The sequence below is a fragment of the Meles meles genome, chromosome 3 (genome assembly GCF_922984935.1).
Source record: "Meles meles chromosome 3, mMelMel3.1 paternal haplotype, whole genome shotgun sequence".
Taxonomy (NCBI): domain Eukaryota; kingdom Metazoa; phylum Chordata; class Mammalia; order Carnivora; family Mustelidae; genus Meles; species Meles meles.
The window spans coordinates 65,620,040-65,632,768 of NC_060068.1; the positions used below are offsets into that span (position 1 = coordinate 65,620,040).

General features: G+C 37.9%; 1 protein-coding gene across 6 annotated transcripts in view; it reads left to right on the top strand.

Annotated features, from left to right (window-relative positions):
* The window catches only part of FAM172A (family with sequence similarity 172 member A), a 429,585-nt gene that overhangs the window by 285,026 nt on the left and 131,830 nt on the right, over positions 1-12,729 (top strand). For all 6 annotated transcript variants that reach the window (XM_045999245.1, XM_045999240.1, XM_045999242.1 and 3 more), the window contains one exon: positions 4,871-4,955. In XM_045999245.1, the coding sequence (XP_045855201.1) occupies positions 4,871-4,955 (85 nt within the window). The remainder of the gene's footprint in view (positions 1-4,870; positions 4,956-12,729) is intronic.

Below are 12,729 nucleotides of genomic sequence, written 5' to 3' on the forward strand. Positions count from 1 at the left end.
AAGAGAAAGGGAGACTATGGGAGCCTATGCCAGATATCCTTGTAGGAACTCCCCAAAATGTGTGACCCCCTTATAGAGAATTTCGTGTGGTTTGGCAAAATTAAAATCTAGTGTTTGTTTCCAGCACTTAGGATAAAACTCTGTCCCCTTTTCTTTCCCCATTTTTAGTCTCTGTCCACTCTGCAAGACCCCTTGAAGTAAAGAAGAACAAACAGTCCTGGGTTCAGTAAATAGAAAGAGCTGTTGTCTTGAGCAGAAGTGTTGGGAGGGGGCTGTGGAAGGTTAACTCGTGTCCCTCAGCATCCCACTTCCTACCACCGCCTACTCAGGCTTTCATTGGAATCAGCTCAAAATCTGAGATATTTTGCAAGTATGTCAAGAAAAACAATTTAGCTAAACTGTAATGTTGTCCATAAAAATAGTAGTCTGGCTGCAGATGAAGCCTCAGTGTTTTGGGCCTCTTAATGATTAGCTCCAATATTTGACCAAACTCCACTTTAAACTTGGAAGTCAGAGAGGGTTCAAATTGCCCAGTCATTCTTATTATACTGCAAATTTGTAAAACTCCTTTTTGTTCTGTAAGCATATTTAAGTTAATGTGATCAAGGTATCGATGTTAACTATTCATTAAAAAACTGATACACTTTTTTAAAATGTCAGCAATTAGCAAACAGAAGGTTAAGAACTATATTCTTACATTACTTATACAGTATTAAAAGAACAATCTCTTTAAAAAAAAAAAAAAGGAAGGAAGAAAGAAAGAAAGAAAGTCAGAGAGGGCTACTTTTGGCAATTACTCTGAGTGAAAACTACTCCCAAGCAAAAGACCAAGCATACATACTTCACCATGACTCATGAGGAAAGGTACAAAATAGCCTAAGGTACAAAATATCCTAAAAGACCCTTCCTTCCTCCAGCTTCCTCCTTCCGCCAGTGGGTAAGGGTGGATGTGCAGGACGTTATGCTAGGTGAAATAAAAAACCAGACACAGAATGAAAAATACCACATGATCACATGATTACATATGGAATCTATAAAGGTTGAATACATAGAGAATAGAATAGTGGTTACCAGTGGGGTAAATAGGGAGATGTTGGTCAAAGGGTACAAAGTTGCATTTATGAAGGATGCTTAAATATAGATATATAGCATGATGACTATATTCAGTACCGAACTGAATATCGTAAATTGGCCAAGAGAATAGATTGAAGGTTCTATCTCAACACACACACAGGTGTACATGCGCGCACGCGCACACACACACACACAAACAGTAACTATGTGAGGAAATAATAGCTTGACAGCATTAATCATTTCGTGATGTATGTGTGTATCAAATCATCATGTTGTGCACCTTAAGTACATAGTTTAAAAAAAAAAAAAAAGGCTGAGTGGGTAAATGTCATTTCCTGACATATACCTGGCCTCTGAAAGTCTCCAACCAAGCCAGATTTATGGTTCTGCATAACTGTCGTGAACCCTTACCCAGCATCATGAGTTTGGAGTGGCAGTCCCCAAAATACAACCCAGTAAATCGTAGTTGTTCTTGTCTGAGGACACGATGCCTTCCATTTTGAAGCTCTATCTCTAAGGCATTGGTGGATCTCAGACAAATGAAATAAAAATGAGTAAGAACCTAAATTCAACCAGGACAGCAAATATATCTCAAAGTACCTTGTATAGGATACCTACTATGTATTTTTCTCTCTAAACATAGTACACTAAGTTCTAATCTTCTTATTAAAAATTTTAATCCATTTCATATCTGCACTGAAACATTGTCCACCCTTGGTTCAAAGGTCAAAGAGGGCCAGTCAGCACTATGGCCTACAGGCATTTCTAGTCTATGTTAATAGTTCCCAACATTTTGCATTTCACAGAGAAGACAATTTACAACCACAAAAAAACTGTTTTAAGTTTGTAATTTCAGGATTAAAAGACCTTTAATTGAGAACACATAACTCTAAGAAACACTATGTAGCACATATTTTCCCCCTCATACCCAGAGAAACTTTAATTCCATTATCCATCCCAAATTCTTGGCTCTGGCCAAGGGCTTCTTTCTCTCTGCTTGTGGCTGGGATGAGACGGGGCTACATCTGAGGCTCAGACACACTCTCTTGATATCTAGGACTGCATGCCTTGCTGTCCGCTCAGGGCATCTGAGAATAAGATCTCCAGGGGCTTGGGACACACTCCAGCATGGTTCGACTTTAGGGCTTTAGGGCTTTCCTCATCAGCTGCCTCTGTTGCCATCCTGGACAGTATGCTAGTGTTCATCTCAAATGAAGAACTGGGGTTAGGGCAAAAGGAGTCACTGAGAAGAGGGATAGAATAAACATTAGAAAAGCAGAAAGAAATGTGGTTTTTAAACTAGAGAAATGCATCAGAATAGGAAGTTGGATTTGATACGGTGGAATTTCAGACAGATTAAGTTCATGGGTAAGGCCTGTACGTCTTTCTCATATTTCTTTCTTTTCATGTATTTCTCAGCACAATTATGCTATTTTATTTTGTTATACTCTGTCATGTGGCAAACATTTTTATCTTGCTCTGCCCTTTTCTCTATATATTTTTCCCAGGGGGATGAAAATATTACATATACATGTACACACATGTACATGACACTCATCAAACTTATGATATCGAGCCTTTACAATCCTGCACAGGCACTTTGTCATTCTAGAGAACTTTTGGCCATATTCGCCTTAAAGAGTGTTTATTTCTATCCTATTTTTATGGGAAATCAAAGCCTAAACATCTGCCTAGATAAAAAATGAAATGTCAGAATCATAAATGTTAACCTATCTTTTGCTTTAAATGTTTGAGTTAAAGGTGACCTGGATAAAATCCATTTTATTCAGCTTTTTAAAGCCAGTGATAACGAGCTAGAAAATGATTAATCGCCAACATATTGTAATGTACCATCATTTTTATTAATACTAGAAATATCCTATAAGACTTAGTTTTACATATGTGAGGTGTAGGTGAGCAGTATTAAGACTGACATATCACCTGGGTAATAGCCGACTTTCATCAGATTTGGAGGTACTACTAGGATGAATAATAATTAAAATATATACCTAATCGCTGCCTGTCTGTTGGTAGTGCTAATTGCTGTCATTGAAAAGACTGAATTGTTTAAGAGAAAGAGAGAAAAAGAGAAAGTCATTCTTCATTGAAGCTATCTCCCTGTATCATTGGGAGCCTATTTTTAGTACCTATAGAAGTCATGATTTTTGAATTTATTAGGGTCTGTGATGAATGATAAAACAAATCATCCATTTACATATCTTGACACTGCTTTGGAGAATACTTATTTCTTACAAGCAAGTGTCACACTGTATATAAAAGCTGGCTAATTGTGTGCTAATCTTCTGCATTATCTAGAACTCTGTGATGTGGTATTCTATCAATAGTAATATTAATTTTACTTACTTCAAATGTATGAAATAACTCTCTAAAACCCTATTTCTTTTATAATTTCTGCTCTCTCACATTGTATAATTTTTGCATTCAACTGCTAATTAAGATTAGGAGTGCAAGTTATAGAATACATATTCACTTTAAACCATCAAGCTTTTGTAATACATAAAAATACTAATATTTTATCCATTTTAAATGTAAAAAGAAAGAAAGCATTTAAGAACATTACTAGATGTTGTGTTTGTTTTCATGGTTTTTTTTTTTTTCCACACAGTTCAATAGTTTCATTGATCTACTGTTTCTTACAAAAATCTGCCATGCTTTGTGAACTTCACTTTCTAATCTCATACAGCAACCCTTCCTTTATGTTATTCCTGCTCTCCCTGGTCCCAGAACAGTAGGGTTGCCTTGACAAATCTATTCAAAAGCCATTCCTCGGCCTTTATTGGTGGGGACTGGGGCCTTTGAAATTCTCTCCTCACTGCAACACAGCTGACATCTTCTTCCAGACAGAATGAATTAAGGAAATACAATAAGACACTTGATCTACCAGTCAAGGATCTTTCCACAGTGAGGACGGATTCCATGGTGCACAACCAGGGCAGCAAGCATCTAAAAATACACAATACATGCTTGTTTACCAGAATAGTAATCAGCGATTTTTCCAACATGATTGATAGGATGATTTCTTTTAAAATAAAATCTGTCTAGAAATGCAGTGCATGTGTGTGTGTGTGTGTGTGTGTGTGTGTGTGTGTGTTAGAAATTTTTAAAAAGCCATATGAGGTTAATCACATTTTTTAAGCCAGCCTTTAAATACAGACTTAAAATGTATGGAAAGGATATACATTATTTTTATTTCATTTGTCTGAGTGGTAAGTCATCATTATCCTAAAGACTGATTTTAATATGGAAGGCTTTGTGTCCTCAAATACACAGCTACAATTCACTAGGTTGTGTTTCTTTTGAACTACTTGATATAGCCTTCATTGAACAAGGTTGAAGTTTAAAAGGAAAGAAAGTATATTTAAGGAGTAACTGCAAAATTTATTTTTTAGTATTACTGAGACAAAGACTGTAGTTTAAAAATAAAACCATTCTTTCACATGATCAAATTAATATTTATTTCCATCTTAAAAATGGATGTCCTTTTTTGTTTCCCTTAATTATAATCTTAGCCTTTTCTTATAGACATATCACGGTTCATAGGAGGTTACGTGTCTTCCTAATATCAGCACAGATAATTTGCTGAATTGTCAAAGATAAACTTTTTTCCACAGCCACAGTGGTCATGAATAATACTAACTGTTTATATAAGAAATTTTTTTACAGTGTGTGGAAAATAAATTGGATATACTTCTAGTGGTCAGTTATATAGGATAAATTAATCTCTACAACTTAAAAAGTTTATCTTGGTTTAAAAATTGTCTCTCTTGCATTGCAGAATTGTTGTAATTGGGTCTCTAGCTCAGAACCATTAGACACATCAGTGGAGTCCATGCTGCCCGATTGTCCCCGAGTCTCAGCAGGTATGTGTTTGATGAGAGATGTATGGGGTTTTTTTTAGGGTGAAAAAAATATGGTAATGAAATGTGGAATTCTATTTTGTGAATTAAGCATGTTGTTCTGCCTTGAATCTTTGAATGAATTATTGGTAACATACGGCATGGGTCTAATCTGCTACCAGAAATTTGTTGAGTGACTGAAAATAGGAACTAACACATTCAGTGAAGATGAATAGGTGAAGCAATTTGAGAGTAATGTAGACAGTTGCTGCTAAAGCTTTGGGAGACAAAATGTACATAAATAAAAAGTTGATTAAGACAAGGACTAGGTAGCTAAGCAGGATCTCTGAAAATTTGTCTCACATTGAATACCAACTCAAGGATACAACGGGCAGTCTAGGCTATGAGTTCAGAGAGGTGAGATAGGTGTGGCCTAGAGTCTTTAAAAAATTATTTCACGCTGAAGGTTTTGGCTGGACCTTGTGCATTTGGTAGGATGTGGATTCTAGAAAGATGTGCAGGGTTGACATTTTAGGCAAAAGAAACAGAGCAATGTAAAGAATAAGGGCTGGAATGGATCTGAAAGTGTTCACAGGAAACAAAGGCAAGATGGGCCTGCCTCTTGAAAGAGGGGGAGTGGGGAGTATCTCAGGAAGCAAGTGGGCTTAGGAAGACATTTGAAGGATGGAATGGCTTTCCAGCCTATAGAGTTTGTACTTCAGTCTCTGGTCTCTAGAGAAGAGGAGTGACATTTTTGGCTGCTTTCTGGTTTTGGCTTTCACAATTCCCAACCAGTTTGGATGGGAAACACAGAATGAGCAGTGGTATTTAGTTAGGGCTGCATAACAGAAATGGGCTTGCTTTGCCCAGAGATGTCAGAGAATGAGCAGAAGTTTTGAGCATGAACTACTCCATACAAAACTCATAGGAGAGGGGCGCCTGGGTGGCTCAGTGGGTTAAGCCTCTGCCTTTGGCTCAGGTCATAATCTCAGGGTCCTGGGATCGAGCCCCACGTTGGACTCTCTGCCCAGCAGAGAGCCTGCTTCCCCCACTCTCTCTGCCTGCCTATCTGTCTACTTGTGATCTCTCTCTCTGTGTCAAATAAACAAATAAAACCTTTGGGAAAAAAAAAGAAAAATCATAGGAGGTAGTTGATCACTAAGCCTTTAGAGTTGCAGACATGTCTACATATTTGAAGGAAATGATTTGGAGAATAGTTCAAATATTAGGTAAAGAACAATTACTGTAACTGTGTTTGATTATCACTAATACCTAAACTTGAACTCAGCTTCATTATCATTATAGCTAAACTTCTCAGATCTTTGGTTAAGAAACATATATGCTACTCTAAAAATATATATAAATATATTTAAATATATAAATATATACACATGTGTGTGTATGTATGAGTATATATTATACTTTACATATACATATATAATATATGTGTATTAAATAATTGATTATTTTTATTAGCAGTAATTATGCTCTATAAAATCACTGAGAATGCTGAATCAGTGAGTACAGGGTTAGGTTCCTACAAGCTTCTGATCACAACGTTTTCATCAACCAACCCATATATAACCTTGCTTTATGGATTGAACGTCTCTATTTAAAGACATCTTATTTAATAGACATTGTTGATTCACTAACATTGAATTCACAGCCAAGAGCACTAACTCATGCCTGAATGAAGCTTGTCTAATACATTTATTTTCTCCGTAAGAAACATCACAGTCTTCTTAGGAACACTAGTGCTTTGTGCTTAGGTACACTAGACAAAACTTCAGCATTCTACTTGGAGGCCACTTCAAATAGTGATATCACAAAAAAAAAAAAAAACCCACAAAAATGTGAAAAACATGGCACTAAACAGTCTGCAAAAACTTTGTTTGCAATGTGAGAACTAAAACAAGAAGGTCAAGCTTGGCCTTATTTGTCCTTAGGAATGCATGCTAGGCAACTCCGACTTTTCACCACTCTGCACATGTGAATGTCTGTAAATGACCTCAAAAAGCACCCTGAGTATTGATTTAAGGGTTCACAAATAAATTTTAGTCACTAGGTGAGTTCACATATATGGACTCTCTAAGGTAAGAGGATCAGCTATATATAGTAAAGGATTTGTTAAAAGGATTTGACCTGGGATTTGACTGGAGCTGGTAAAGCAGGCTCTTTAAGAATGTCGACTTTGCCTCCTGTGCTGGAGCTTGGAACTACCGAGCAGAAGTTTGTTAGGGGGAGAGAGATGAATGAATTAGACCCCATGACCATGAACTGGAGCCCATGAGGATGGACTTAAGCTCATGTCCATTCTTTTTGCCTCTGTCCTTGGTGGTTGTCCTTGGTTGTCCTATAGAAGCCAGTGTCCTTTGTCACGGAGCTAACCACATACACACCTGGCCCAGGAGTCAGCAATGCTGAAGGGGAAATTCAGGGGAAGGCGGGACAGGTGCAGTCCTGGCTACCGCCTCGTGTCCCCAGGTGAGCTAGCAGATAAACAACAACACGTATGAGCTAGAAATAGCTACTGCTTTAATTTAGCCTTCCAAGTGTCCCACAGAAATTCCCTTTATGTGACGTCCTAATCAGAAACACATGGTTTGAAAAAGAATTCTGGAAAATATAGTTCAACCTAGCCAACCTGACACATTACAGAGCCTCTGCAGTCCCCCCCTTGTCAACCTGGCAGTTACATACATCTCCTTAAACCAGACTCCGTCTACAAAGACATTTATGAAGTCAGGCAGTGAAGTCAGTGATACAACTATCTCATGTACAGATGAAAACACACTAACCCTTTCCTAAGAAAAGGATACAAAGTGGGCCTTGGTGGCTCAGTCAGTTAAGCATCTGCCGTCAGCTCAGCTCATGATCCCCAGAGCTTGTGGTCGAGTCCTGCTTGGGGCTCCCTGTTCCAGGGTGAGCCTGCTTCTCCCTTTGCCTCTGCCTCTTTCCCTCTCTCTGTCTCTCATACATAAATAAGGAAAATCTGGAAATTTTTTTTAAAAAGTTATAAAACCCCTTTATTGTTCTTGGCTGATGTTCATTCTTCTCACCTTTTGTATCCTGTAATTTAAATACTGAGAGGTAAGGCTAGTTACTGTTGATACATCTTACATGAGATGATAAAGATAGAAAAGAGAGGAAAACTAAAATAATTTAATACTATATTCAAATCAAAATAAGAAAGAAATACCCATAGTTACTACATTGCTCATTTTTATAAGTGGCCGTGTGGTTATAATTGGTATTTATAACTACCCTAATTCTGTATTCCCTTTGTTCTTAACAAGTACCTCAACTGATCATAGTTCTTGCCTGGTAGGCTGACCCATACCGGAGGAATGAAGCTATCCTGCCTGAGTTAGATGGTTGTAGTTTTCTATTGACATTAATCACAGGAAGTACTAACAGGTGTCCTTGATGACTTCCTGCATTGCAGACACACTCCTTTTTATCCTCATTGTCTAGTAGCAACTCAATTATCCCTTAGTTATCAAGATCAGTCACTCCCCCAATATAGTAACACTCTTCCACTCCTTGTTAATTCCGTGGTATAAGGAGCCCAAAGTGGCAAGATGACAGTCTGAGCTTTTAATTCAATAGAATCATTGTTGTGTCACTTAATAGAAGCATTCCTCCGTTTGGAACGAAGACCTTTAGATCAACAGAGCCTAAAATCATAGGAATGGGAGGAAACAGTTTTGCTAGTAGGTCACTGAGGGTAGGAAGAAGAGAAGAAGCCAGTCCCATTTCCATCCCTTCATTCCTAGACCTGGGAGAAATATCACATGTATTAAATGCTAATGTGCGGTACATACCATACCCTAGAGTACATTGTCTCACCCCCACAGGGTGTTGTCACCTAAGACAGCACCATAACTGAGTCTTCAGAAAGTTACTTGACCGCTTGATGAAGCCTGCTACTTAAGTAAGGATAATGGGGAACATATAGGACCAGTGAATGTTGGCAAACTTCAGGCTCTTTCTTACCCTCTCACTTGCTCTCTCTAATGGAAGCCATCTCTGTGTGAGGTACTCTGTGCAGAGGCCCAGGGGCAAGGAACTGGTGTCTCTGGCCAAGAGTCACTGAGTAGTACTCGCTTCGGCAGCACATATACTAAAAAAGAGTCAGTGAGTACCTGAGGCCTGTCTACAGTCCTGTGCATGACCTTGGAAGAGGATCCTCTCCCCCGCCCCCCGATCAACCTTGAGATAAGTGCAGCCCCAGCCAACACCTTGATGATGGTGAGACCCTAAGCCAGTCATTCAGTTAAGCCACACTCAGTTTCCTAACCCAGAAGAACTGTGAGTGCTAAATGTGTATTTTTTTAAGCTGCCCAGTGTGCCGGTTATTTATTCCACAGCAGTAAATCATTAATACAGCAAGTTTAAACGTGAACTCTGGTAGTCACTGAAGCCTAAGTAGAAATAACCTTAACTTTTTTGAGGCTAAAGTCTTATAAGGTTCATCTTTGCCCTGATACCTGAGGATTTTAAAGCAACTTTCTAAAAAGGCACTAAAAAGTTCATCGAAGACAATTCATTCCTAGCCTGCTTCCCTTACTGCCTCTTAGACTTGCTGTACATTGTATCAGAGACAAGATACTAAGTTTCTTCTCTCTCACATTTTGCTCATTGTATCATTTGATGACTAAGTTTTCTCACTCTGCAGCTTTTCACTGACCAGTTTTCTTAGGACAGAATTTGCTACTCCCTGCACCCTTCTATTTCTTGTATGTTTTTATTCCAACAAATTTGGCTTAAATCGGAAGGAGATTTTCACATACACTCTCCATCATATATCCATTTATTTCTCATATATGTATTGGTCACTTATATTATGTCCCAGGTACTATTCTGGAAGTTGGGGACATAGCAGTGAAGAGTAGCTTATCATGACTATCTTCTTTTACCAAAAAAACAAACAAACAAAAAAATTTAAAAAACTGTTTCTTGGACCTCTACCTACTACTAGTATGTTCTTCCCTTTGAGCCTGTCAACATTAGGTTGCATCAAATGAGAAAAGAGTTGGGTGCAGCACCCCCAGCATTTTCCATACCATTTCCATACCTACTTATAAAAACTCAACAGTTTTTCAATCAAAATCAATGATCTCTCACAAAGAGTTCTTTAAAAATGGTGAATAAGGCGTATGGCATGATCAAAATGGGATTTTGAAGATTAATTTAATAAATGGATAAAAGAGAGGAGCAAGAAACTGGAGACAGCAGACTCAGCAGGCTGTGATGATGAAGCAAGTATATGGAGTGGATGGCTTGAGCTGGACTCCTGGCAGTGGGAATGAAGAGGAAAGGGGAGTGAAGAGAAATAGGTCTCAGGAAGAATTCGCACTGCCTGACAGCCAGTAGATTGGACATGGAAGCCAAGGCAAAGGGAGAAAACAACAAACTGGAGTGAAAAGTAACTGGGGTTATGAAAACATTACCAGAAATATAAGGAGGCTAGAGAGGGAAATCAGTTAAGGGCAAGAGAGGAGGAAACTGTTCTATGACCTATCTAATTGAGGTGATGACTGTGGAAGTGATGGCAGGAAGTTCAAATGGAAATAACCAAAGCGTGGTTAAGTGCCTTTGAAACACCTATAATTCTCTGAGCAGAAGTTAGTAATAGATATCCAGACTCTATGTTCAATTTAGTGAAGATTTTTTCCCCAGCTTTCTAATTTACTAAGTTTTTCTTAAGTTATAATATGCTTTTATTGTTTGACTGAAGTCTCATGGCCATAGCAGTGATATTGCCTGTAAAAATACATACTCATTTAATACTGTATTTTTCCTTCATTACAAATATGTTTTACTTTATTAAAAAAAGATCTGCTGCTCCTAATAGCTTTACTTTATCAATGTTATTTATCTATAAATATATATACATATATATCTTATATATATGTATATATATATTTTTAAAGCAGGTACAGTAAAATTTTTAAATTATATTTAAAATACCACTGATAATTATTATCAGGGCAGTCATGTCGTTTTTATTTTTAAAAGCAGATGTAATACTTGACAACTCCACACTTAGGAATTGGCAGTGTTGTACCCTATACTTAAAATAAAGTCTGACTTTTTAGTCATCTTAACATACAGTGAATGATGGGTATTTGAGGGCTCTTGAATCCATGTCAAGTGACTATTTGCCCTGCATCAATCTATTGATGGTGTTTTCTACCAGTAAAATCAGCCCATTAAAAAGATTGTTATTCGAAGAATTATATAATAGGTTAGTAGGACTTATGTTTATTGTATAACCCACATTCTGTGTGGTTTGTGTGTTGATTATAACATGGTAACAGCAAATGTCTGCTTCAGTTATCTTGTAGAAATATTATGAGAATCATTTTTGTAGTATCTGGAGGGCTATTTTGAGTTCATCAGAAAGAAGACACTGTAAAAACCTCATATGGTACTGTATATTCTCACTAATCATTTCAGAATTTAAGGCTGTTGTTTATTTTTAAACTATTATTTTAATCATATGGGAATGAAAAAGTATTTTCTGACACACTGCCCCTTCCATTTCCCTGTCTCTATTTTTAAGCAACAAATAACTTAGTTTTTCATGCTTTCCTGTGTTCTGTGACTCTGCTAAGGGTCACAAAATATTACACAGAAACCAGAGACACAGAAAGAGAGAAAATACAGTGAAGAAAGCAAAAGGAAAACTAATAGTAGGAAGAAAAATATAAAGTCAGACATAGAAGTATAGACGCAATAAGGCCAAAAGAGATGCAGAATAGCAGTAAGGATGAAATTAGAAATGATCTTCTGTGGCATGCTCCTCCTCAAAAATAGCTAATATAACTTTTGGCTATGTATGAGGAAGCATTCCTCCATGGTGAAAAGAAAGCAAAACATAAGTGTTTGACAACTGAGAAGGTTATAGAGCACTGTTGTCTTCTGACTTCTTAAAAGTCTGGACACAGCTTGCTTTGGCTGGCTCGTGACTAACAGGCTGCTCTTTGCCAGGTTTTTGTAACAGGGGGTAGGTCTGGGTAAGTGCTACTGCTAAGGCTCGTATCCTTTCAACCCCCTCGGAATGTCCTCCTTACTTGCCTCTCTGGGTATGTGCATCCAGTCTGCGTGCATTCATTCAACAGATGTTTACCGTGGACCAGACATTATGCCAGGTGCTGGGGATGTAGCTATGAATTACAACAGATAAATGTCCTTTGTGGACTTACGTTTTAGAAAGGGAGACAAATAAAAAATATGGTAAGTAAGGAAAGTTTATGATTGTGGGAACTGGTAGGAGAAATAGAAAGCAGGAAGAGAAGACCTGAAATATGTGGAGGGCCATACAACTTTAGAAGGGTGGCCATGGAGAGGTTCACTGAGAAGATGACATTTCTGGAACATTCTTTCTAGTCCTGATCTCCTACCACTCCCACTAATAAAGACAGTACTTGCCCATCTGACTTTAGAGATCTTTCCTCAACTCCAGGCTACCTACTGAGCTCTGAAAGCTGCATCCTTATTCCCTTCCAGCAGTCTCTTGTTCTGGGTCCTTGAAAACCTCACCTTATGGTCAGATCCATTTCACAAGTACTCCAAGATTTATGGTAAACATAAAGCATACATAAAAGCAAATCATTAAGGTATTCCACTCTTTCTTGAGCTACACAGAAAGAAAAATAAAACTTCCATATACTGCCCTGGGGTTCACAGGCAAGGTTGCTTATGTCCAGAGGTGAAGGGACAGAGCCACTCCTGGCTGACCTGAAGGGTGAAGGGGTCAGTATTTTGACATACCTATGACCACTTTGCACAA